Source organism: Enhydra lutris, unplaced genomic scaffold (assembly GCF_002288905.1).
Source record: "Enhydra lutris kenyoni isolate GAN:26980312 unplaced genomic scaffold, ASM228890v2 scaffoldscaffold33, whole genome shotgun sequence".
In the NCBI taxonomy this organism is placed as follows: domain Eukaryota; kingdom Metazoa; phylum Chordata; class Mammalia; order Carnivora; family Mustelidae; genus Enhydra; species Enhydra lutris.
Genome location: NW_019154117.1, coordinates 10,739,975 through 10,765,707, shown reverse-complemented (window position 1 = coordinate 10,765,707; position 25,733 = coordinate 10,739,975). Strand labels below are relative to the sequence as shown.

The following is a 25,733-nucleotide window of genomic DNA, read 5'->3' as shown; positions in this document are numbered from 1 at the left end:
AAATTCCAGATCTACTTCTCTTTACCCAAACTTGTCCCCATGCCACACCCCTTGCCACACGGGCTCTTACTTCTGTCCAGATCACGGTCCTGTTCAGTAGAACCGAGGCACCACTCTCTACACAGATGAGTCCCAAGATTCTGATGAGAATCTCTGGAGGTTGGGTCTTGGCATCAGTACTTAGGAGGCCCGGTCGAAACTGGTAACCAGGCAGTTAGAGTGCAGAGGACATTTTAACATGGAATTCTTTACTGTCTTATTTCCCCCTTCTCTTGCTGGCGTCGGCCTGTTGGCCTCTCTTACTCACCATTAGCCACTGAAGGCACCGTGTCGTACCCTCTGGTATTGGAGCATGTCACACACATGCAGAATCCCCAGGAAGTGTTTATTATGTGTAAATCTTTGACCTGCTGCAGTGACCTTGAATTGGTCATTTGCTTTCCTCCACATCAGCACAGTGAGCTCAATTGATTCCCCAGAGTGACCTCAAGAGAACGTGGTTTCGCAGACCTGGAGTCCTCTGCAGAAATGTGAAGTGAGATCACAAGTGTGGTGCCTTTGTTGCCTTCATAGGTCAGAGCTCACTAAGCATTTAGGACTGGCCTTTGGCAGACTGTGAGCTGGAGGAAGCCGGCCGTAGCAGCCCTTCTCCTTCACCTTGTCTGGGCTGGCCCACCCCTTTGCTTTCCCGCCACACTCAGTGCTATGAGAGCCCTCCTGGCAACACGAGGTCTCTGCGTCCCCCCACAGTGCAGTGCTGTCCCCCTTGTTTCTCTAGCTCACCGGACGGCTGCTTAACAATAATGGCAACATCCGCCACCCCCTTTGGATAACATTTGCCTTTTACTGGCAAGCCCCATTCCAGAGATGGATCAGAGAAAGCATTTTGAGGCAGGAAGACAGTTGAGCACTAACACTTCCTAGTCAGAAACCAGCCACTCTTCTGCCAAGAAGGAAATAATGCCCAAATCCTGGGATGTGGAATTTCGACGTTAACAGCAGTCCTGATCATGTGCACTTTTGTGCCTGTTTTTTTTTTCTTTAATTCTCAGAAAGATGCCATAGTGAGTGTGGAGAGGCGCTCTGGCCTCACATCCTCCCTGTCCTCTCTCTCCCTCTCCCCCCAACCCCCTTGCCTTGAAATCAGCATCCGCCTTCATGGATTTTTCTTTTTTTTAACTGTTGCTAAGAAACTATTGACCAAGGCCAAGTGCACATGCTAATTCATTAAGACTTGTTAGCAGCTTCTTATCCTGCTGACCTTGTGGTTGTCCTGTCAGGCTTAACAAGGACGAGCGAAAGAACTGGTCCGCTACTGAAGGAGTCTGTTTTCCTGAAGGTTCCTCGTAAGATGTATTTGGAACTGAGAGGTTTCCTTCTGCCGGTCCTCACCTCCTCGGGGAGCTCTGGCCAGCCCTAATTTTTCCGGATCTGGATAGCAAGGGATGGAGTTGACATGGGATCTGAAGTCAGGTGGACAGACATTAGGATGAACATACGTTCTGTGGGGGCCTGGTCCCCCCCAAGCAGATAAATCCCTGGCTGGAAGCAGTGTCGTCTTGGTGTGCAGGGAAGGGAGTGAGGATGGGGAGGGATGGGGGAACATTGTGCTGAAGAGTTCGCTCAATTCTGTCCCCATATGTGGCCTGGAAAGGACTAGACTTGAAGCCTCCTTATCTAAGAGCATCCTCCTGGCCTGCCGTGGAAAGGATTCATCCCAGTGTTGGCCATCAAAGCCAACTTTGTTCTTTTATGTGTTCAAAAAAAGGGGGGCCGGCAGACCTTCCAGGTCCACATCCCAGAGACTCATCCAAAAATATAACCTTCGAACATAGGATCTGCTGCCATGAGAGCAAAAAGGGGCCCCAGCATGGTTCCCCAAGCAGGCCTCAGAGAGCAAGAGGAAACTTTCAGCGGGTGATGTCAAAGGAATAAATGTGTTCCAACCATCTTCCACGCAACGGGCCACACAATGATTGGGTTGAGTTGTTACAGCCATTCCCTTGCTCACAATTTCGGGTTTCATTAAGCACCAGCTACGTACAGGACAGCGTCTGAATAAGAAATCGGGCCTGGCCGCAAACCGACGCTATTCTGCATTTTGTTAGCAAACTAGAATGAGCTGCGGGCACTGGCCCCGGTCACGGACTGAAACTCTGACTCATGATTTCTCATCTGCTCGTTCAGTAAATATTTTTAAGTTCCTCCTATGGGTCAGGCACTGAACAAGATGCCAGGGGCATAGCAGCAACTGAAACACGCGCTCTGCCTGGAACAGACAGACCCTGCCCGTGCGGAGTGTAGTATCTACTCGGGGCTCGTCTTCTGGTGAGCCCTCAGCCGGGCCTCCAAGCCGCCTCCACTCCCAGGCCTTTCCTCTGAAGGCCCGTAGAGTGTCTCAGCTGTCCACTGCTGACTGACAAACTGCCCCAAAGCAGTAGCAGAAAATGAGCCACAGTGATGATCTCCAGTGTCTGTGGTCAGGACGCTGGCATGGCCTGGCTGGGCCTTGGCCGTGGGGTCTCTCAGACGCTGCGGTCAACCGTCAGTGGCCTGTGGTAACCTCCAGCCTGTACTGGGGAGAGAGCTGTTCCCAAGGTCATTTGCTTGTTGGCAGGCTTCAGGTCCTCATGGGCTGGGGGACCGACAGCCCTGTTCCCAGCTGACCTCTGGCCAGAAGCGTCTTGGGTCTCTGCCCCGTGGGTGCTCTGCTACGGGGCTGCTTGCTTGATGAAGCGGGCAAGGTCAGAAGGCCTTTGAGGCTGACGGCAAGGTGTTTGTCACAGTCTTTTGTAACACAGTCACAGAGGGACAGCCTGTTGCCTTTGCTGCATTTTATTGCTTGGACTAAGGCCCTAGCCAGTGCTCCCTGCCCAGGGAGGGCATTACACAGGGTCTGAACACCAGGAGGTAGGGCTCCAGGGTCTCTCGGAGAAGCCTGCCCACCACGTTGTGGGTCCGTCCTGGGCCAGCGGAGGGCTGATGAGCTTCAAGCCTGAAGACACAGCAGTTGCTGGCTGGTCGGCCCCCAGCTGACCTTGTCAGCCCTTCCCACCTCCTCGGCCATCTCAGTTTTGTTGTCTGGCTGAGAATAGGCAGAGAATAGGCAGATCGAGCGACCCTGAAGGGACCGGCAGAGTGTGAAGCCGACGTGGTGTGAAGGGGCCTGGGTGTGCGGGACGGATTGTCCTGAAGGAACGCGCGTGCCCACATGGGTTCTTCACAAGCAGAGGACTGTCACTGTGGTCCCAAGGGTCTGCCAGGGTCAGAAGAGCTCGTTACAAAGACTCCTTCATACGTCAGGGCAGAACTTTCATCCAGGGTCCTGATGCTCCCCGTGGACTTTGGGTTGGGGGTGACCCGGGGCCATTGGGTATGTTGCCTTCCTGCCCAGCAGCCTCATGTGGGGCTCCAGGTCCTCTCCAGCTGACCCAGTGTGTCGTACACTTCTATCACTTTTCTATAGGCCGTGACACAGGGGAGGCTGAGAGGCACAGAACTGAAAGGTCTCGCTGGGCTAAGAGACCCACGCGGGAGAGAACGGCCCCGGACACCGGCTGTCATCGGGTGCCCAGACTTCTCCCTCAGGGGTGGAGTGTGGATCCGATGCTTTGTGAGCCCATCTCAGCCCCCGCTGTGCTGTGGCTGGTCTCCGTGGCCGGTGTCATCCATTATTGATGAGGAATGGAGAAGGCCATGGTGAATAATTAAGCAGGGCTCCGGTGCTGATTGAACATGGAAGGGAAGGGAAGAATTCTGAATTCTGTTGTGCCAACAGGAATCTAGGTATACACGCCTTCTGTAACTTTCCAGAAGGCCTAGCGGATGTCTCCGTGGTTTGTCTGATGTTAAGTCTCATGTGTGGTTCTCTAGTTAATAACCGATCGTATTCTAAGCGTTCCACAGCAGCAGGAAGATTCTGAGGGCTGCCCCAATCTCGGGGTTGATGACTCCAAGCCAAAGCCATTTTTAAGAGTGACACTGGGACCCCTGGGGCTAATAATACATTATATGTGAATTTAAATTTTTTTTTAAAAAAGAGTGACAATGGGAAAAATGGCTTCTCCCATAAGTTGGGGAGAGTCCGAAGGTAGGGAGAGTTCAGTCTGGACTTGAGACTCAACACGCAGAGATTTTCTATCTTCTAAATAGTTAACGGGAAGAAGAAAGTATTGGAGAGCCGGCTGGACCGTCTGCTCCCCTGCTCACCATTTTGCAGGGGGCTCCCTTGAATGGGGACCCACAGCTACAGGAAGTGCATCACACTGACCCAGACGATAGGAGGGGCAGGCCGACCTTCCTCTCCTTTGCCAAGTGCCCATGGTTATGTTCCAGCCCCTGAGCCCAGTTTGGGATCTCGTGTTGGTTTGGGTCAAACCACGATGGCTCTGGGGACAGATTTCTTGTTTGTGTTTGTATGGCTCGCCTGCCATCTCCCCATTACTCAGAGCACAATGCAAGGACTCTGGAGGCACTCAGCAACCCCAAAGAGTGGCGAGGGTCCACTCCCAGGGTCCTGACCCCCAGGGGCGCCGGCCCTGTGTGGCCACCGTGTTCCCTAAACTCGCAGCCCAGGCCCAGGTGCGTTCTGACGCAGGCTGGGAGACAACCCCCTTTTCCCAGCCTCCACCCCTTCTTTGCACATGAGCTGGATGCTTTTTCACAGGTTCTATAAACGCAGCAGAGTTTAGAGCGTGTGAAAGTTTCTGGTTGCACCTCGGAACCGAGTTTATTTTCCCCAGAAATAGTAGGCGTTGCTGCCAGAAGGGGTAGGCCGGCCCCTTCTCCCAAACATCAGGTGACTGGACCCGACCAGTGACGCACAACTGCGGGGGCCCTTCAGACACCAAGGGGTTAACGCGGATGCCTCAGACACCCCGGGAGGTGGTCCTCTCTCCTGTTACAAGTTGCATTATTGACTGAGAGCATCGGATACCAGTGGAAACAGCCCACCAGCCCGGCCCTGAGGTCAGGAGTTAGCCTCAGCTCACAGGTGGATGCACCAGGGCTGGTCCTGCTCCCCAAGCAGCCCCGGGAAAGATGGAGAATTTTTGGATGTACCAGTTTGAGTGTCACGAAGAAGAGGTAGGTGGCTCCTAGGGCTTCACAACGACCTCTCCCCCTTCACTCCAGTCTTCCTCTCCCGGGGCTGTCAGCCTGTAAATCTTCAGCACGTCCCTCCATCCTAGGAATATGGGGATGGAGCAGGAGGGATGAGGGGAGAGTGGGCATCACCCAGGGTGGGAGCAAATGTAGCCGGGATTGCCTGTTGCTTGGAAGCTCAAGAGAGAGCGTCGATCAGGTAGAAGGACGCTGGCCTCTTTGCTTTCCCTCCGTCAACATCGTGGTGTCGGGGCTCCTTAGTTTCCAGTTTTGTTCTCTGTGTTGTGTCTTTTGCTTCCAACATGCTGATGGCAACGAGGGAGCTTGGTGCCTTGCACATTAGGAATGGCTTTGCTAGGTGAGGGAATGGGCCCCGCGCACCCTGTCTGGGGCCGGCACACAGTAGGCCTTCTGTGAGTGGCACTGGGATCATTCTTAGTAGGTAATGAGTCGTTAGAGCAGACCGTGTGCTCTTAGGGGCATCTCTTACAGAAGCTAAAAGGGACTGTGGTTTTTTCCTCTTATGGAACTCAGGTCTGGAGGTCTGGGAGAGGTAGTGCCGGGGAGATGAGACACAGACTCCCGCATTTCTCCATTACAGTGTCCTGCCTTTCAAACACAGGGAGGCCCTTTCAAGGGGTAACTGATAACCTGTGTTTCCAGATCAGCTTTATCAGCTGCTCAGTGAGCTCCGCTGACAGCAATGACTGGTTAATAGTTAACTTAGATTTTTTTTTTTTAATCCTCTGAGCTCGTGGCTTCAGAAGTTTAGGGCCCTGTGGATGGTAATAAAATGAATTATGTGTGGACAGTGAGAGCCCCTCTGTGTAAAGAGACTGGCCCAGTGCAAGGCTCTCTGGGACTCGAGCTGGTCCAGGTCTTGCCATCACTGCAGTGGCAACGTGGGGACTCGGCGTTGGGAGGACACCCCCCCTTCCCCGGGGGGGAAGACAGAGAGTGAAAATGGTTAGAATATTTTAACCAACAGTTATCTCCAAATATTCGGTTGGTATTAATTGAATCCATTATAAATGTGTATATAAAACACTTCATTAGGCCCAGGCTATTATCATTTTAATGACATAATTATGCTCCTACAATGTCTATACTAACTTTCCTATTTCACCACATTAAGGAAACAGAAATGTGCATTGATAATACAGTTTGAATCGAGAGTGAATAATTACGGATTTCTTAACCCGTTTCAATTTTCAGAAGCACAAATATATCTTGCAGCAAGAAAAACTTAATCATATATTTGTCTCTTTTTTTATCACTCTAACATGGAATAGGGTTAATTTAAAATGACTTCTATCAGTAAGGAGAACAGTCTACGTTTATTTGAGAAAAGGGGATAAAGCTGGATAAACCCAAGATGCATAGGGGAAAAGCTCTTCAGGGGTGCCGGAACTAGAGAAGTCCCACACAGGTCCCAAAACAGAAGTTTGCCAGAAGGAACAGAGTAGGTACCGTAGCCCATCGCAGGTAACCACACCTTTGAAATTCGGTATAGAACCAGAATGTTCGGGCTCATAAGGAATTGAATGACCAAGTGTTTGATTACAGTCTGTATGAAATGCCGCCTCTGAGATCCCTTGTTCTCGCTGGGTCCACATTACTGTTCTGCTCACATGAGGATGCATAATTAGCAAGCGATGTCTGACCGGGAAGGAATCAGACCATGACCAAGAGCCCGTGATCTGCACGTGGGGACCGAAATCCGTGTGAGCACGTCTGGGCAATGCTCCAGGGGTTTAGAACTGACTTTGTGTATAAACATATTTTTTTTCCTTTCTCTTTGGGTACAAAAGACTGATGTCCATGCATCCTTCCATATGCTCAACACATTTATTAAACCCCTGTTGTATATTTTATGGAGAACCTGTATTAAGCACTCAAAGAAGTAAAAGTTCATGAGTCACACATCTTGCCTTCATAGTGCTTATTGAAGTATTGTAGGCGCACCTGATGGCTCGGTCAGTTAAGCGGTTGCCTTCGGCTCAGGTCATGATCTTGGGGTTCTGGGATCGAGTCCCACATCAGGCTGTCTGCTCAGCGGGGAGTCTGCCCCTCCTCCCAGATCCCCAGATCATGTACACCCATGCGTGTTCTCTTTCTCTGTCTCAAAATCTCTTAAAAAACAAAGTATTGTAATCAAACTATTCTATAGTATTTATATTTTAATAAAACCTAAGGGAGGAAGTGATGTACAGAAGAATGGCACCAAAAGAACCCAAGCAAGTCTCATAGGAGAGGGCTTCCACTCAACCCAGAGACTAGGAAAGATTCCACGAAAGAAGTAACATTGGAAATGAGCCTTTGGAGACTGGTGGACATGTGTGCTTCAGAAGAGAGCGTGAACAAAGGTTTTGCCCAGAAACGCTCAGGTTTGATACAAGAGGCAGAAAACAGCTCAGTTTGGCTTGATGGTGGAGGAGAACTGGGAGGGGAAAATAGCTAAGAAGTTAAGGCTAAACCTTGGAGTGCTTAGGTACAGAGTCTAGAATTACTTCTCCTCTTCCGCCTCCGCCTCCGCCTCCGCCTCCGCCTCCGCCTCCCCCGCCGCCTCCCCCGCCTCCTCCCCCCCCTCTCGCCCCCTCCTCCTCCCCCACCTCCACCAAGCTTGGAGCTTGGAGCACCTGGGTGGCTCAGTTGGTTAAGCACCTATCTTTGGCTCAGGTCATGATCTCAGGGTCCTGGGATCGAGCCCTGCATCAGGCTCCTTGCTCAGTGGGGAGCCTGCTTCTCCCTTTCCTCCTTGCTCATGCCCTCTCTCACTACCTCTCTCTCTTAAAAAAAAAAAAAAAAAAAAAAAAAGATTTTGCTTGTTTATGTAGAGAGAGAGAGGAAGAGAGTACGCATGAACAGGAAAGGGGCAGAAGGAGAGGAGAGAGTGAATCTCAAGCAGACTCCAAGCTGGGCGCAAAGGCTGATGTAGGGTTCAATCCCATGATCCTGAGATGGTAACCTGAACTGAAATCAAGAATTGGACATTTAACCTGCTGAGCCACCCGGGCGTCCCTAGGATTTATTTTAAACATAAGCAGGAACCACTACAGTTTTTCAGTTGAGGAGTATCCTGCTCAGAGCTTCTTACAGTGTTTTTTAAAATGAGAGTCATGGGCCTGGGTGGCTCAGTCATTTAAGCGTCTGCCTTCAGCTCAGGTCTTGATCCCAAAGTCCGAAGATCGAGCCCCATATCGGGTTCTCTGCTCAGCAGGGAGCGTGCTTCTCCCTCTCCCTCTGTAGCTCCCCCTGCTTATGCTCTCTCGCACTCTCTCTCTCTAATAAATAAATAAAATCTTTTTTAAAAAATGAGAGTCATTTCAGTACAAAAAAATGAGAGTCAGTAGGTACTTAGTGAAAAAGTGTCTGATTATCTTAGTTTGGGTTGCTGCATAAGAAGGATACCATAGGGTGAGGGGCTTACACAACAGAAATGTACTTCTCGCAGTTCTAGAACCTGGGAAGTCTGAAAGCGGGGTGCTAGCACCGCCAGCTCCTGGTGTAGACCCAACCCCCTCCCAGTTTGCACATGGCGTTCTTCTTGCCACATTCTCACATGGTGGAGAACAGAGAGAAGAAGCAGGCTCTCTTGTGTCTCTTCTTGTAAGGGCACTAATCACGTCAGGAGAGCTCTACCCTCCAACATAATTACCTCCCACAGGCCCCACCTCCTCATACTGTCCTCCTGGAGACTAGAGTTTGATGTGTGAATTTGAGGGGGACACGGTTAATTACTAAATAATTCAGTCCCAGATAGATGTGGTAAAACTGTGTCATTCTTAAAGGATTATTTTCTCCTACCCTTCGTTGTGAAACTTTTGTCACTGAGTTTCCTTGGAGGAAAGGATCAGCATGTGCTGGGACTTGTCAAGGTTATAGCCAGAGCCGGCCGGAGCCCTTAATCGAGGTCATCACAGTAGAGGATCTTGGTGTGTGGTGGTTGTGCACAGGCAGTGTTGCAAATTCACGCTTGCCTATGCACCTGATTCTCTTTTGTAACCTCGTCACCAGAATAGCATCACTCTCAGCCCTCATATTTCAAAATACCCTCCCATTCTCGGATGGGAGACAGCGGGCATGCCAGAAACGCACAGGGTCATTGTACCTAGCCCCGGCCGTGGCCAGGAATGAGCTCTTCTTACCAATACGCCACTAAGAGTCTTGGGGCTTATAAATTAATTTAGAGTCTTTATAGTAAGGTTTTAGAGAGTCTTCTGTGTGCTTTTTAATTTTATCCCTGAGTAAAATTTTAGTAAGGAAAGAAGCAGGAAGATGAGATGAGGAAGGCATCCCCGTGGGTACGTGTTGTCCTTGTGAACTCTCCCCAGTGGCCTGAAGTCGTTGTTGCTGTTGGAATCTTCAAAGACTCTCGTCAAATGCTGGTGGGAGGCTTTGTGCGTACTTTGTGCGTACCCAGGCGCTGAGCTGACGTCCCGTGTGCGTCGTCCCCAATCAGTCCCCACGCAAGCCCTGGTGGTGGGTGGTGACTGTTGTCCTCAGTTCTCGGGAGGATCAGAGATGATGAGTAACTGGCCAGAGTCAGAGCTGGGAGCGGGAGAGCAGAACTGAGATGCTGGTCGTCCAGATGCTGGGGCTGGAGGGCTGAGACCTTGAGAGCTTTCCTTGTCCGGCCACGCTCTAAGCTTAAAATACCCCAGCCCTTCTCAAAGGAGCAATGGAACTTGTATTCCCTGAAACCACATGGCACTTTTGGAAATGGACTCTAGTACTAGAAAGCCAGATCACGGTGGATTTGAAGACCAGATCCTGTGTCTTAGGAGCTGAGTGAGTTTTTATGTCCGCCAACCAACAAGCTTTGCTCCGGGGTCTCCCAAATCCCCAGTACTGGGGCAGGAATGGCATCTGTGTTCACTAGCCTGGAGGCTTGCCTGCCCAGCCTCTGCAGGTTGCCTCTCCTCCCTGCTCTTCCTCAGATCCTGCTCAGGCGCCCTGTATGTGAATTCTTAAAACAAAAAAGGAGTATTGATTTGAGAAGTTGGAACTTTTTTGAGAAAGAACCCTTGAGTCATACTCTAGCACAGCCTTCTTCAGGTCACACTGTGACTTCTGCAGCATGACCAGCAAGGCCCCTTCCAATCAGAAAGAGGACAGTTTTGGGGCATCTGGGTGGCTCAGTGGGTTAAGCCTCTGCCTTCAGCTCAGGTCATGATCCCAATGTTCTGGGATCGAGCCCCGCATCGGGCTCTCTGCTCAGCAGGGAGCCTGCCTCCACCTCTCTCTCTGCCTGCCTCTCTGCCTACTTGTGATCTCTGTCTGTCAAATAAATAAATAAAATCTTTAAAAAAAAAAAAAGAGGACAGTTTCAGCAAAAACACACAAGGGTTGATGCATTTTCGCAAGGGCCTCTCTTAATGATTTGATATTCCAGTCACGCTCCTTTGAAGCACTTCTAGTGTCGTCATTCTTTGTTTTGTCGTCTGCTTAATCTGTGAACTGGTGTAACCAACTCTTCAGCCACCTGTGGCGGGTGTGAGCAGTCCTCCAACTGGGCCGACTTCAACTTTCTAAAATCCTGCTTTCTCTTTATTTTGGCGATATTTGCGCTTGTACTCTGCAGTGCGCTTGCAAGTTTCTGGTTTTCTGTTTTGTTTTGCTCTGGTCCTTGCGACCCCAGACGGTCCCAACCATCAACAGAGACCACCTGACAGTGACGTGGGCTGGGGAGATGCTCAGGCTGGAGGTGGGGGACTGTTAAGTGGACACCAGCATTGTGAGTGGTCTGCTCAGTAGTGACTGCTTTTGTGTCATTGTGACTTCTGTTCTCAAGGACTCGGTGGCCCCTGCTTCCAGAGGCCACCTTGTATGTATTTGTATGTCTGTCTACCCTGCTGAGCCAGGGGCTCCTTGGACATAGGCAGGGGTCTGGGCCTCCTCGCATGCTGTCAGAATTCCCATGTGAAATGAATGAATGACAGTCTTGGTGGAACTCATATTTTTCTGTCTTTTGACTCAAATGTCTCCAGGAGTCTTTCAAGATCTCTCTATGTCTCTCCCGGTCACTGCTTTGCACTCTGTCCTTAGGCCTTTCCGAAAAGAACACCACCCATTTGGAAAGAGCCAGCGACCCCTTTGCCTTTAGTGCGGGGTGTTCTCATTGTCATCCCATCGACTTTTCCAGGATGTCATCTCTTCGTGCAGGTGGCAGGGCAGAAAGGATGGCGGGAAGGGAAGAGCGGAAAGTGACAACTCATTCTCTCCATCCTTTAGATCTTGAGTTCAGCTGAGGAAATAGTCACTAAGTGCCCAGACTGAGCTTCTGCACTGAGGACAACAGGCCAGTGACCCACCAGGAAAACCCCACCTGCTGGGCAGAGAGTAGACGTGGCTGCTTGTCATCAGATGACCTGTCCTTGCCCTTCAGCTCAACCCCTGCTTTCCTGCAGAGCTCCGCTGCCGCAGCTCTGTTTCCAGAACCTTCCTCCCTCTCCTCATCCTATCCTGCGCCACGAATACTAAAGTTTTCAGGATTCAGCAGAAGTATCACCTTCCCCAGAAAGCACTGGGGATTCACCATAACATATTGACTCATCTACCCATAAAGCTGATACGCCCCTTTCTCCCCTCCAGCCGAATTGCTCCCTCCCAGCCTTGCATCCTATGTCCTACGTATGGGTGACTATTCCTGCCACAGCCCTCTGTCCCAGCCCTGCCTACGCCCATCACCTGGAAAGGCATGTAGGACGGGACCCATCTCGTTCCTCCTTGTATCTTGGGCCAATATGCAGAGCAGAGGTAGGCACGGACATGTCCGTTGAAGGAGTAAGTGGACGAGAGTTATTTGTGCCCTGCTCCTCTTCCCTGCAAGGACAGCCGAAAAGTTCCTTAAGCTGTTTGTTTCACCTCTACCACCCTTAGTACAGCATTGGCCCCTCGAACAGTTTGATCGGAGATAAAAGGAGAGATTGGCTTTCCCTCTGGACGCTTCTGCATCCCGAGTCCATCTCTGGCCTAAGGACGGGACTGTCCTCTCCCGTCCTGGCGTTGACGGACTGAAGTCTTACAGCTGAGAGCCCTGCTCTGTGGAGCGCCGGAGCTCTGGCAGTAAAACTGAGACTCTGCTGGTGGAGAATGTGCTAGAACACAATCTGCAGAGGACCAGCAATTCAAGAGGCCGTCCCGTGATTAACCAGGACAGGGAGTTGCCGAGCTGTCTTTGGACGTTGTAGATGCCTCCTACTAGATGCCCTGTGTGGCACGGAGTGAATGCCCAAGCCCACACTTGCTTCCTGTCCTTAGTCTCATTTCCTTGAAATTGAATATGCAGCCAGCAACCCAGCAGGCGTGAGACTTCAGCCGGGGAAATACGTGGTAATGACTTCCTTTGTGTATCATATTTTATTAGTTAAACTTTGCCTCCAGTGCATTCTCTGAAAGGAGGAGGTGTTCTCAGATTTCTGGTCTTGTTTCCTTTTTTTGAGTGGAGTATGGCAATATGGAAGCTGGAGGAGAGGGGCAAGGGGCTTTTAAAGCGACATTGTGGATGAATCGATGCTACTAACTTTGCTTAGGGACCTTGGGGGCTGTTTGCCCACCTTGACTTTGTCGGCAGTGGTGTGGGGAGGGCTGGGCTCCCACGTCTGGGGTCCTTATGTGGATATAGCTTTGAGCTTCAGGAGAGCTTTGCTGGAGCTCAGGTCAGATCTTTGCAGGCAAAGACCCCTTTCTTCTCATTCAGAATGCAGATTTAGCATTCCACACATAAGAGCACGAGAAGGCTATCAGAAAAGGGCTTACCATTGACCACTGAACAAGAATGAAAACTACCCATGATTGCTCTGCTTTCCACAGGCTGGAAAATATGTAAAGCTGGAAACGACTCTGAAATCATTTCCTCAGCAAAGGTTTGCCGAGGACCCGCTGCTTATGAGACCCATGGTCAGGCACTTGGATTCCAAAATGATTAAGACAAGATCCCTGCCAAAGAGTTCGGGGTCAGGGGAGACGCACACATAAGCAGATAATTACAAAACCTGACACAAGCCATCAGGGAGAACAGGACAGTGAATAGAGTCCGAGAATGCTTCAGCAAGACTCACGATTTCAGATTCAGCAGTGAAGGTGGGCAAGAGTGCGGGAGAACTCTCCAGAAGGAGGTCATTAACTACGCGTGCAAGTGGAAGGAAAAGTGAATGAGCTCATTTGCATGCAGAAGGCTAGAGCATGGAGCACTGAGGGGACGTGGTCCCTGATGCAGGGCACTGTGGGTCCCTCCTCTCCGGGGCTCCCTGGCAGGCACTGGGCACTTGTCACTTAGCCTCAGTGTGAAGTCTGACCTGCCCCTTCCACGTCACAGCCTACTGTCTGGATAACCTGCCTTCCGCATCATCCTGAGACGACCTGATGTTTGCAGTGTTCCAGAGAATCCATTTTTAGAATTTAGATTTGTGATAGCAAGTGGTTAGATAAGGAAATAAGAACTGCTGGGAACTTTAGAAAGGTTTCCCCCCCCCCTTTTTTTTTAATGAAGGTGTTACACAGTCCTCAAACCAGGCAATTAATTTTTTTAATTTTTTTAAATTTTGTTTTGTGGTTTTTAAAAAGATTTTATTTATTTATTTGACAGAGATCACAAGCAGGCAGAGAGGCAGGCAGAGAGAGAGGAAGGGAAGCAGGCTCCCTGCTGAGCAGAGAGCCCGATGCGGGGCTCGATCCCAGGACCCTGAGATCATGACCTGAGCTGCAGGCAGAGGCTTAACCCACTGAGCCACCCAGGTGCCCTGAAACCAAGCAGTTAAAGAAAAACCAGCCATCCTAGCTTCCCAGGGACCAAACCCTTAACATCTTTGCAACAGAGAAAATGACTTGGGGGGAAATGGAGAGATGTCACTATCTAAGGAAGCTCTTCAAATTTGAAAAACTGGGAAAATGTAAAGGTGCTGAAATGTCATGGGACTTCACTTGCCTGTGTTTGAGTAGAACAAACAGAGCTAACTCAGCCAGTACCCCTCCACTCTCTCGGGGGCCAAATGAAAAATTCTGTGTGTGATTTTTTTTTTTTTTTTTAAAGGCGTGCAGGGCTGTTTTCCATCCAGGGGCTGTGGGGCTTGGGGTCCTTATGGCCACTCTTACCTGCGCCCATCCCCTTGGCTTGATGCTGGAGAGGCCGATGTCCACACATGAGCAATTAAGAGACTCATTGGTCCTCACCTCCCTGCCCAGAATCAGATACAGGGGCTCACAGAAAACAAACCCAGGCCTGATGGGAATAGCAGCATCTCAGTGTGGAGAAAGCAGCCCTTCACCACATCCCCATCGTTCAGTTCCTTTGGTGCCCCTTGCATTTTCCCATAATTCAGACTTTCTGAAAAAGATTTATGTTTTTTAGAATTTCCCATAATGCTCATTGAGGACCCGTTGTCTATGAGCATGCCCTCGCTCCAACTCAGCACGACTGATTTCGTGGAACATTCTACCTTTCCCCGTGGAGGTACTCAGCTGAAGTTTCTGCCTCAGCCTCCCCACGGGGACCAGTTGCAGGACATGAGAAACAGATTCAGCCGCCATGGGTGTAGCTCAGCTTCCTTCGTCCAGGACGGAGCTCCCCGCACAACGCCACACTTGCTCAGAGAACAGATGCTTGCACAGGTTCTGTTCTAGGCCTTTCCGTCAGGTTTCACAAGCTGTGCGTGCTTGCTCTCAGAGGACCATCGCTACAGAATCCCAAAGCATCCCTGTGGTTCTCCTGAAGATTCCCTTCACCTCTCAGGATTGCAGGGGCACGCAGAAATGTTTGGGTCTCGGCTGGGGAGGGTTTCCAGTGCCCGTCTCAGGCCCATTCTTGTGCCCGTTTGCTTGCTTTGGCCACTCATTCAGTGAGTGTGTCAGGCCCTGGCCTGGGGCTTCCTCTTCCCTTCCAGCAAGGCCGGCCTGGGCCACCACCCGAGGCAGTGACATGCCCAATGAGGACCATATGCTCCACATCTGTTCTTCTAACCCTGTTTCCAAACAGAGCATTTAATGAAGGACTTTTGAACGGTTTCAAGAGCAGCTGAGGTCAAGCCATTGTTTGGATGCTGACGTTTCTCTGAATTTTCCACAACCTGTGGATTCAATGAGAAAAAAATGCTTGAAATCAGGACGAGAGAAATACAGGTGGTTTGGTTTCTGGTCACCAGTCCCAGCCGCCTCTGAAAATCCCTGTTTTCGCTTTTACATTGTCATTTCCAGGTCCTCTTGGGCAGGTGACTTTATTAAGACAACGAGTACCCACAGTCTTTGTCTGTGAGAAGAATCTTATTTTATTTTTCTTAAGATTTATCTATTTACTTATTCGACAGAGATCACAAGTAGGCAGAGAGGCAGGCAGAGAGAGAGAGAGGAGGAAGCAGGCTCCCCGCTGAGCAGAGAGCCCGATGCAGGGCTCAATCCCAGGACCCTGGGACCATGACCTGAGCCGAAGGTAGAGGCTTTAACCCACTGAGCCACCCAGGTGCCCCTGTGAGAAGAATTTTAAAAACCGCAGACCTTTGTGTCTCCCCATTAGCTTTATTCATTCAGGGCTTGAAGTTCTAGTGTCAGCTTTTGCTCTGTTTAAACACTTGGCCTAAGGAGGAAAAGTAATGGCTGAGCTTTCAAGGATTCCTTTGAAAACATGGCGGGAATTTAAGAGAAAGCGCTGAAAACCCAGGCCTTTTAGGTACTGTTGGTGGCTCCTCTGGCAAGTTTTCTCCCCGTAGAAGTGTTGTGCCCTTGCGTTGGGCTTTCTCCTCTTGACCCTGCCCCTGCGGGTGTTTGCGAGTCCCCAGACACTCACTGTGTCCTTTCCTTGCTGTGTTCCAGTCTCCGTCTCCTGGCACTTCCTCCCCGCTGGGTGCAGAGTCCTCGAGCACACCCCTCCACCCCAGCGACCCCGCGGAGGCCTCCTCGAATAAAGAGGTAGGGAGCCATTTTGTTTCAGAAGCCGCCAGCCTGTGTTGTTTTCTTCTTCTTCTGGTGTGAGTTTTTTTCAGCTTCCCACACAAACCCCCCAAACTCCACCCCCGCCACCACCACCACCACCACCACCAGGGAGAGAAATCCTTCCCTCTCCTCTCGAGCGTGGAGTTTAGTGATGGAAGCCGCACTGTCCAGTCTGATAGTCGCTGGCCACAGCTGTCTGCTTTGACTAATAAATAGAAAGTCACCTCCTCAGGCACACTAGCCACTGTTCAGGTGCTCAGTAGCCACACGTAAGGAGTGGCTGTTGTATTGGACAGGGGAGATGACAAAACATTTCCAGTCTTTCTGGAAAGTTGTCCTGGACTGTGCTGGAAATGGAATATTACGAACTCTAGAGCAGCATCCTTCCTCATGGCATTACGAGCCTCTGAAACGAGGTTGCCATGTGGTTGGGGAAGTGGGCTGGTTTCTTAAATACCCATTTATTTCAGGCACAAGTGGAATAAGTTTCATGACAGCAGGGTGACTGCTTGTCCTGGCTTACGGGGGTGGTTCCCGTTCACACCTGTTGTATAAGCGGTGAACCCAGGAAATATGCATTTCTAAAGCAGTGCTGTCCCAGAGAACATGCTCCAGTGATGGAAACCGTCTGCTTCTGCGCTGTCCTGTATGGCCATTACCAGCCCCAGGTGCCTACCAAGCTCTTGAGGTGTGGCTCGTGGGACTGTAGAACTGAATTTTGCATTTTATTCCATTTTAATCAAATAGTCACATGTGGCTAAAGATGACTAGACTGTCCAGCTCTAAAGTGTCCCCCTGTTGGACAGTGAGTCATACGGTCACCCTGCCAATGGAGGCCAGCCTGAGCCCCCACGGAGAATGCTGAAGTGAGAAAATGCTGCTGTTCCCACAGAGGTTCCTGGGGCTATGAAAAGACAAATGCTCTTCCCACAGGGGAACCCCTGCCTTTTCCACACTGTTGTCCCAGCCAAATGCCACCCCTACCTAGTTATGAACCAGGGTCGGGCAAATAGTGGCCTACGCCAGAGTCCACATGTGGGTTCAGCACACCCTAAATACAGACGCTCCCTAATCATTGCTGAGGGTAGGCATGAAAGAGGTACGCCGTGTGATGAATGATTGCCTCATTTTCCTTCCTTTTGTTAATAATATTGTGCTAAACGCAAGAGAAGAAAGCCATCTCCATTTAACTCTGAGTGGCAGATCACTTCTAAAGGGAGTCTTCATTAAAATATACCCTTAAACTATCACTGAATATACATCCATTCGCCATTAACTATTCATGCAGGGAAAAATATAATTTTCAATAATCTGTTCTTTTTAAAGCAAACAAACATAAGGGAGACCTTCTCTGAAATGACACCAACATTAGAATTTAAATACTTTGTCCTCCTCTGGTCTTGTCCTCAGACCCTAGGTCACGGGAACAGGAGTAGGAAGGTCACTGTTTCTGCTGACCCCAGATCCCACAGCTTTGCTGTATGCTTTTCTTCATAGTACAGGGATAGGTGAGAACCAAAGGCAAGAAGAAAGGGGTCAAGGCCACAGTGATAATAACAGCAGTGGGAGTTACCATTTCTTAAGCATTTACAGCATTCAGGCATCTGTCCAAGCAAATCACAGGTAGTATCTCATTTAATCCTTATAATAATTCTGTAAAGTCGGAATCACTGTCCTCATTGTTTGTTGAGAAAACCTAGAGCTTCAGGAACTTACCTGAGGTCCAGGGTCCACAGGTGGTCAGGCCAGGATTTAAAACCAGATCTCCTATGGGGCCAGGCTCTTGACCCCAGGTGAAAAGTGTCCCAGGCCACGCACATGCTGTGTAGATAAGCTAACTTGCACGTCTTTATTCCAACTGTCAGATCTCCAGGCTCTGCACACGGTTCAGTGTGACCTCCTGGAAAATCCCAAAGATTCTGGCCTTTCATCCTCTTGAATGTGGCTTTATTAATTCTTGGATATTAAGGATCAACTGATGTTCGTTTCTGTCCACGTGTGAGAAAACAAAGGGCTAATCAGACACCCGAATATTTGATTATTCATCAGATATAATAAGCCGGGCAAATTTGTTAGTTTCTCCATTCCTACAGGACTTGGCACACGTTTCTGCATATCCTTAGAATTATGATGAGAATCTTCTTTGTGTGCAATAATTAGAGATTCTTTCATTTCTCAAAACTCTTTTTTTTTTAAAAAAAAAACTTACTACCGCAGAGACTAAAGAAAGCCAGTCATGAGCTTATGAATAGAGAATAAGTAAATGTACCAAATGCCCTCCATTGTGGCTCTAAATAAAACTGCAGATTTTATTTTATTTTTTTTAAGGTTTTGTTTATTTATTTGACAGAGAGCACAAGCAGGGGGAGTGGTAGGCAGAGGGAGAGGGAGAAGCAGGCTCCGCGCAGAGCAGGGGAAGCCCGATAGGGGACTCGATCCCAGGACTCCGGGACCATGATCTGAGCCGAAGGCACTCCTTAACCAACTGAGCCACTCAGGCACCCGAAACAGCAGCTTTTAGAACTATAGACTGAAGTAATACTTTTGTAGTTTCTGCTAAAATCTGGGGACTATCCTTGTGATTAGCATTTAGTAAAGTGTCCTACTGGCCCAAGAAAATCTGAATTCGTTTCTTGGATGTACCTGGAGGCTAACCCATTTTGACAAAATGAAGGAAACCCTCACTCCCCCGGACTCCTTGCTGTTGAGGGCAAGGCCAGTGGGGGTGTAGGGAATAATAATTTTTAAAGTCTTCGGTCTTTATGAGGAAGCTAACTTCCACCTGCATACCATGAACTTAGGGATTTTTGTTTGTTTGTGTTTAACTAGAATTAGACAGTCCTGCCACTGGCACTCACCTGGGCCTGTCTTCTCACTTGGAAAGTAAAACGAGTGGAAAGCGCTATGGAAATGGGAGTTGTCTTTCCTCCTGTGCACGGAGCTTAGCTGGGTGTGCATTTTTCCGTAAATGCATTAGCAGCCAATGATCTTTCCTTCCCAGTGGACTTGTCTCTTTGGTTTCCTTAAAGGTAATCCCTTCTGAAATAAGAAACCCACCATCCTTGGTGTAACGGACCATTGCACCCAGGCAGGCACATCCTGGTATCTTGTGTGATGAGTGTCAAATTCTTGTCATTGTCCTGAATTGAGTAAGAGTCTTAATCCTGGGTGTCTTTGCCTTGGTTTTTTGTTTTTGTTTTTGGGGTTTGTTTGTTTGTTTCACATGTAACGGTTAACACTACTGTGTTTAGAATATTGTGCGAGTGGTAAGTGGATTGGTTTCCCTTTGCTGTCCCATCTCCCCCGTGAAGACATTCTACGCAGTACTACGAGATGGAGCTCTTCCCATGGTGTCCCAGCCCTCTGTTGGGCCCTAACCCTTCCAGCCACCAGGCACCCCCGAGTTCACCATTAGCCCAAGTCAACGTGTTGAGCAGCTGTGCTGTACTAGATCCCCTTTTCCTAGAAGGGACATATTTAAGTGATGACTTAACACCTGCTTGATTCTTCTTAAGATTTATTTATTCATTGATTAGAGAGAGAGAGCACACGTGGGGTTAGGAGAGCAGCAGGCAGAGGGAGAGGGACAGGGGGAAGCAGGCTCCCCGCAGAGCAGGGAGCCTGATACAGGGCTCCATCTCAGGACCCTGGGATTGTGACCCGAGCTGAAGGCAGACACTTAACTGACTGAGTCACCCAGATGCCCAGTACCTGCTAGATTCTTAACAATGGAAATCTTTAGGCTTCCTTGGCCATGTAAACCTTCCTTTTTGCTCATGTGCAGGACTCTTGTCTTTGCCATTAGCTCTCCACCCCGCTGCAATGCTCACATCACCCTGCCCCAGACGTATCCAGTACAGAGTCTGTGACTGGATAAAGCAGGAATGAATTTCCTACTCTTGGGCCTCTCAGAGTTACCTTTAGGCATTCACTTATGGAAGGAACCAAATGGTAAGTGTTGCTCTTCTGAGAGCCTTTAAACCACCGTCCAGTCAGGTTCTAGAAGGTCTTAGCTGATCACGACCACTTCCGATGGTGCTGTTGGAAGACTGACCCTTGCTATGAGGTCTTACTTCGTATAAGAAATTTTGGGTTTTTCAGTTTACTTCTGTGTTTAATGTGTTCTTATTTGAAGGTAACACATAATAATTACCCACATAATGGAATTTTTAAACCAGTAAGTGGTGAAAGGAGGAGTGGAAAACTCTAGCAAACATTTTTAGCACAATGAGAGATTACTGAAGCAAAGACCTCAAGGGAAATAAAATTCTCCAAGGGAATCCTTGATTTCAACATATAATCACGTTGTTGGTGCTTTTACGAATCCAGCAGGTTTTCACTTAGAAACCCAGATTCTTAATAAAAACTGAGCCTTTTGTATTATTTTGTATTGATTATGGGTTTTGGTCTGTGGAATATTTTTTTTAAGCTGTTGGACATCTCTCTGATTGTGGAATGTAAGGTTTTCAGATTACCTAAACTAGGAATAGAGGTTCTGGGCTTTGGGTAACTTTTAGTAAGAAATGTATGTGATCATTCGCACTTTTCTTCCTGTGTCCAAAAATGGTTGACATCTGGCTAATATCTGTCATTGGTGACTTATTTATTTTTCATGTTGCATGGATAAAGTTGTGTTAATGCATTTTTCCTCACGGTTTGCCCTTTTTGAAACCTCTTTGTCTTGATTACAGTCAAGAAAAAGCTTGGCTTCATTCCCCACCTACGTTGAAGGTAAGAGCTGAAAAGGAAGTAATTGAATATTGAATCATGCATGAATCTCCTAACATTTTGGATATTTGAAACACTGGGCTGTGAGACCCTAGTGGGGAAGAAAGGCCATGAAGTCATTCACTCATAGTCTTAACAGTCTTAGAATCTTAGACTGAAAGAACAGTAGCCTTGAGCCTGTCAAAGACCCTCTCCCCAACTTTGCTGACTGTGTCCATGAATTTGCAGGGAGGCTGAGGGCTATTCCCAGCTTAGAGACAGTCATATGCCATCTGAACCCAAGACTCTTTATCTCCATTCCAGGACACCTCTTAATATCAATCAAGGACCATTCGAGTAGGAATGAACTTTAAGGGAGACATTTTGGTCCTCTTAATTTAGAGGGGGGGAAAAAAAAGACTTTCCCAGTCATTCCCATCTCTTGCTTGGATGAGTTAAGCACAATGTTTTATCAAGCTTTTACTCTGTGCAGGATACACACTTTCCATATAATAACTGATTGACTCCTCACATATGTCTTGTGAAGTGGGCTTACTACCCCTGTGTTATGCAGGAGAGAACTGAAGCATTCTTACTCCAGATGCTAGGTGGGTAACTTTCCCAAGATGGCACAGTTATGAAGGATCAGAGCCAGGCTGTGAGCTGGCAGTCTGATACCACAGCATCAGACTCTCCTGGTAAATAGTATTCTGTGCAGGATGGCCATGTATGGTTGTGCAGGTTATTCACTGCTCAAGGGCACCCAGTCAGGAAGCAAAGACCTCAAGGGAAATAAAATTCTCCCTAGTTGGGCCAGAACTTGACCCAAGCAAGGCACCCCAGGTTAAGATTGGACCACAGAAATGGGGTACGTATTCTTCACCCACACAAATGCCCCCTTTAGCTAGAGGTACTACTGATCCTCTGCCAGGGACAATGGCAAATGGTTTTTCCAGTAGGGTAGCTAGTTATTTCCTTGAAAGAGGATTTTCTGGAGATGAGCGAATGTGCAGAAACCACTATGAGGTTCTGTCTGGCCCTTGGATCCTGGGCGTGAACCATCCGTGTGCCCCACCGCCTGAGAGTGGGTCACCAGGATTCGCATACCTTCCTGACCCTGCGCTCCTGAAGCTTAGGTCAGGCTCGTGACTTTCGTTCAGTTACTCAGGTCTCTTTCTTGAGTGACCTGTAAATTATCTGTGCCATTTTTGCAAGGCTCCAGAATTCCACGAGTGCTCCTTGGGGAGTTTCCGGGAGTTTGGAAACTCCATTCTTCCTAGTCGTTCCGCCAGGCTCAGCATTCCCGTGAGTGTGACGATAACACATGTATGCTTGTTCACCCGCAGAGCAACACAGAGGCCCCCCGAGAGGAAACACACAATCTAAGAGGCCAAAATGAAACCTGCAGTTCTTCGACTTAGGGCCATTATAATGTTAAATTTTTTGACTTTTAAAGAATTCCCCAATATGAAGTTATGGACTTAGGGCTTTTTCCTCCCCAGATGTGATCTGGTGGCAGTGATGTTTGATTATGATCAGTTTCTCTGGAGGATAAATGTCCTAAGATCGTATCTCAGATTACAGTGTATTTAGGTCCAATATTTCTGTCTCTTGCCTGGTTGACATCTGTACAGTCCTTTAAATATTACTGGGATTGCTCTTATACCTATCTGCAGATCCACACTTAATATGGTCGAAGAGGGACCCTTTCAGGGAATAGAGCCAGCTCAGAGATGGATAGACAATACTGGAAGTCCCATAGAGAAGTATGTCATTAATTCTTCTTCTTCTTTGAACACTCATTATTTTCACGAAATAAATGGAAGGTTTTTAGAAGTTACTATCCCAGATGAGATCTTTTTTTTCAAAGCCTGGTTAGGCAAAAATGATTGTTTAAATCACACTTAAACCCATCATGGGAATTTATGGTAGGAGACAGATAGATGATCTTTTACTTTTTACGAACTGTAATGTGGGTGCAAACCTGTCCATGTGTTATTTTGGCTAGAAACGCTTCCCTGCTCTACAACTAAAATCATCTATTGGAAATACCCTGAATCCTTCTGACATCTAGCGAAGTTTCAGGAAAGGAAGCGTGTGACTGTTGAGAAGGGGAATTACTGGCCCATGGTGGACGCAGGTTAACTGTCCAGAAGACTTTCTCGGAAAGATCTAGAAAAAGACAAATAACAGGTTTCCTTATTTATTTACTACACAGATGCTTTGTGAAGATCTTTCCTAAAACACTGTTAATTTCTTTGTTTCAACTACTGCCTTGGCTTTAGAGAAATGATCAGATTATTTTAAGATTGTACCCTGATGAGTAGCTTATCACGGGAAGCAGCTGGTTAAGCTCCAGATGAGCTTGATGTTGGGGGATAAAAATAAAAATCATTTCAGATTAGCTTTCCAAAAGGAAAAAGCAAATTGTTTCCATTTCCAGTTATCTAATTTAAGAGCCTGAGGTTTGAACAGTAGGTTAAAACGTATATTTTTAATCTCCCCCAAAAACGTATATTTTTAATCTTGCCAAAGAAAATACATACGTTTCCATTGTAGAATTAAAAGCCTTTCTTGGTGCATCTGTTATAAAGTTATGTATTAGTCCCAGACATGTTTTAATTTCAAGTAATGTTTACAGATGGGCACGGTTAGGATCAGATGCCCCCATTTTAAATATTTTAAAACTAAGGTTTAATTTCAAAGGCCGGTCAGTTGAGAACAGAAAAACTGACTTTCCTTGGAATTGATCTGTACATGGAGGCAAGCTGGGACCAAGAGAGCCTTTGAGTCAGCAAGGTCGGCTGCAGGAGACTCCAGCTCTGGGGTAATTGTCCTCTGCCTCCCAGAATCAGGGTCAGAGGTCATTTAGGAATCTGGACATTCTGAAGCAAATACCCCTTTTCCTGATTTATACAGTTTGTTTTCCCCATTATAGCTACAGTGGGAAGGGGGGGGGGATGGTGCAGCTGAAGGAACTGTTATTAAACGAGGTTTTCTAACAAAGCAGCCCCCCTGCTCCCCTAGCCACGTGTCTGGCACCCATTTATTTGACACCCACTGGGTGACAGACACGGATGAGACACGAGAACCAAAGAGGAACATGACGTGGTCTTTGTCCCCAAAGGGTTCGCAGTCTAACGGGAGAAACAACACCCTTTCTCACTGACTTTACGTTTCATATTTAAATAAACGCCCCTTCTCACAGTAAGTGGCCTGGGCGACGTGGATTAAGAGGAAATTGCTCCTTCCCTTTGAGAACGAGGGGCGAGCGAAGGCAGATGCAGGGGGACGCCTCGGACTCCGCGGGGCGTCTGGTGTGGGGCCGCCGGGGCTGCCACCGCACGGCGGGGTGAGGGGCGCCGCGCGGTCCGGGGGCTCTGGTAGGGGCCCGGCCCCAGGGCGGCCTCGCTCACCGCCATGGCTCTGTGTGTTCCAGTTCCCGGACCCTGTGACCCGGAGGACTTGATCGATGGGATCATTTTTGCTGCCAATTACCTTGGCTCCACCCAGCTGCTGTCGGACAAGACGCCCTCCAAGAACGTCCGCATGATGCAGGCCCAGGAAGCCGTGAGCAGGATCAAGGTGAGGGGCTGCGAGGGGCTGCGCTGGGGCCTGAGCCGTGCCCACGGGTCTCCCCACACCTCGTGCAGCCAGTGTGGGGGTGGGGACAGCGCACCTGCTAACGCTCTGAACACAAAACACGTGTGCCGGAGCCCTGAGGTATCAATGCTGGGTATTTGGGGCGATCCTAAGGGCCAGTCTTAAAACGCACCTAGGAACGTAAACTTCGGGAAGCTGGTGTGGTGAGGAGGGATGTCGTTTCGAGCATTCCGTCTCCCGGGTGAGGACTTATTCCCGGATTTCTGCAGACCTAGACTTGAACCCTCGCCGGAGCGCGTGGCTCTAGTGGGGTCTCCTGCTGATCCTGCTCAAGCCAGATTGAACTGGTTTGCTTCCGGCACTGCGAACCGCTGGATCAGACCTAACCAGAATGAGTCCGTGCCGGGCTACCCCAGTTGAAACTAGTTTGAGCCGGTCATAACCTGTTGGAATCAGAGGAGCAGGCCTGTTTGATCCGGGAACTCCTTCCATCTGGTTTAAACCATTCCCTGCTGGGCTGAGCCGGCCAGGACTGGCATCCCCACGTGGAAGTGCAGGGCTCTAGAATCAGCGCGATGCCGGGACCACCCGGAATCCTGGACAGACGCAAGGCTCCGGGGACACATCCTGTGCCCTTAAAATGCTACCAGAGCCCCAGGGATAGCAGCCCTGAAAAACCCAGAACCAGGGATTTCAGGCCACTTGGAACGGATTAGGACTCACCAGATTTGGTCGTTTCCGGCTTCAGCTGGTCAAAATCCCCTTGGTCCTCAGAGAGCCAGTCCCTTTTCCATATGGTCTTGTGCACACACTCCCTGTTGCCTCCTGGTGTTTGTGTGGCCCTGTGGAGAGAGGAAGAAGCATGAGGGCAAGATAGGAACTTACGGTCCTTCATCCGGGGAAAGTATTTCTTGAGCACTTACTCAAGTGTGCAAGGCTGTCCACGGTCTTAGGAGGGAGGGGAAATGGCCAGTTAGAAGGTGAGCTCCTTCCCCTTGGCTCCGCAGCACAAGCAGAAGTGAGCCAAGCCAGCGACTCTGCAGGATGGACCTGAGCAGGAGGGAAGGGGGTGAGGGGGTGGGTGCCCAGGAGAGCCGGGCCCCCCGCGGGCTCACTGGTGGGACCAGGGGCGAGGAAGCACCACAGAGGTCGTGTAGGGCTCAAGGCAGTGTTTCTGGCCCGTTTGCCCAGGCTGACTCCCATGTTATTCACGGACTGGGAATGTAGGCAAGAGGCCCTCACTGTGATGACCCAGGCCCCTGCTGCCCGGTCGAGGTGCAGGTCCTCAGGGCTTCAAGGGCCATGAGTTGCTGGTTTCTCTTCCACCCTCTGCTGACTGGAAGAGGCACGTCTGCCCACAGGAGCCCGCTTGCTTCTTACAGGTGTCTGGGACC

At 49.2% G+C, this 25,733-nt stretch overlaps 1 protein-coding gene across 1 annotated transcript in view; it reads left to right on the top strand.

Annotated features, from left to right (window-relative positions):
- Nucleotides 1–25,733, top strand: part of LOC111153632 (amyloid beta precursor protein binding family A member 1) — a 59,861-nt gene that overhangs the window by 9,838 nt on the left and 24,290 nt on the right. Inside the window, exons 2-4 of the mRNA XM_022512776.1 lie at nucleotides 15,910–16,005; nucleotides 20,721–20,760; nucleotides 24,176–24,321. Coding sequence (XP_022368484.1) covers nucleotides 15,910–16,005; nucleotides 20,721–20,760; nucleotides 24,176–24,321 — 282 coding nt within the window. The remainder of the gene's footprint in view (nucleotides 1–15,909; nucleotides 16,006–20,720; nucleotides 20,761–24,175; nucleotides 24,322–25,733) is intronic.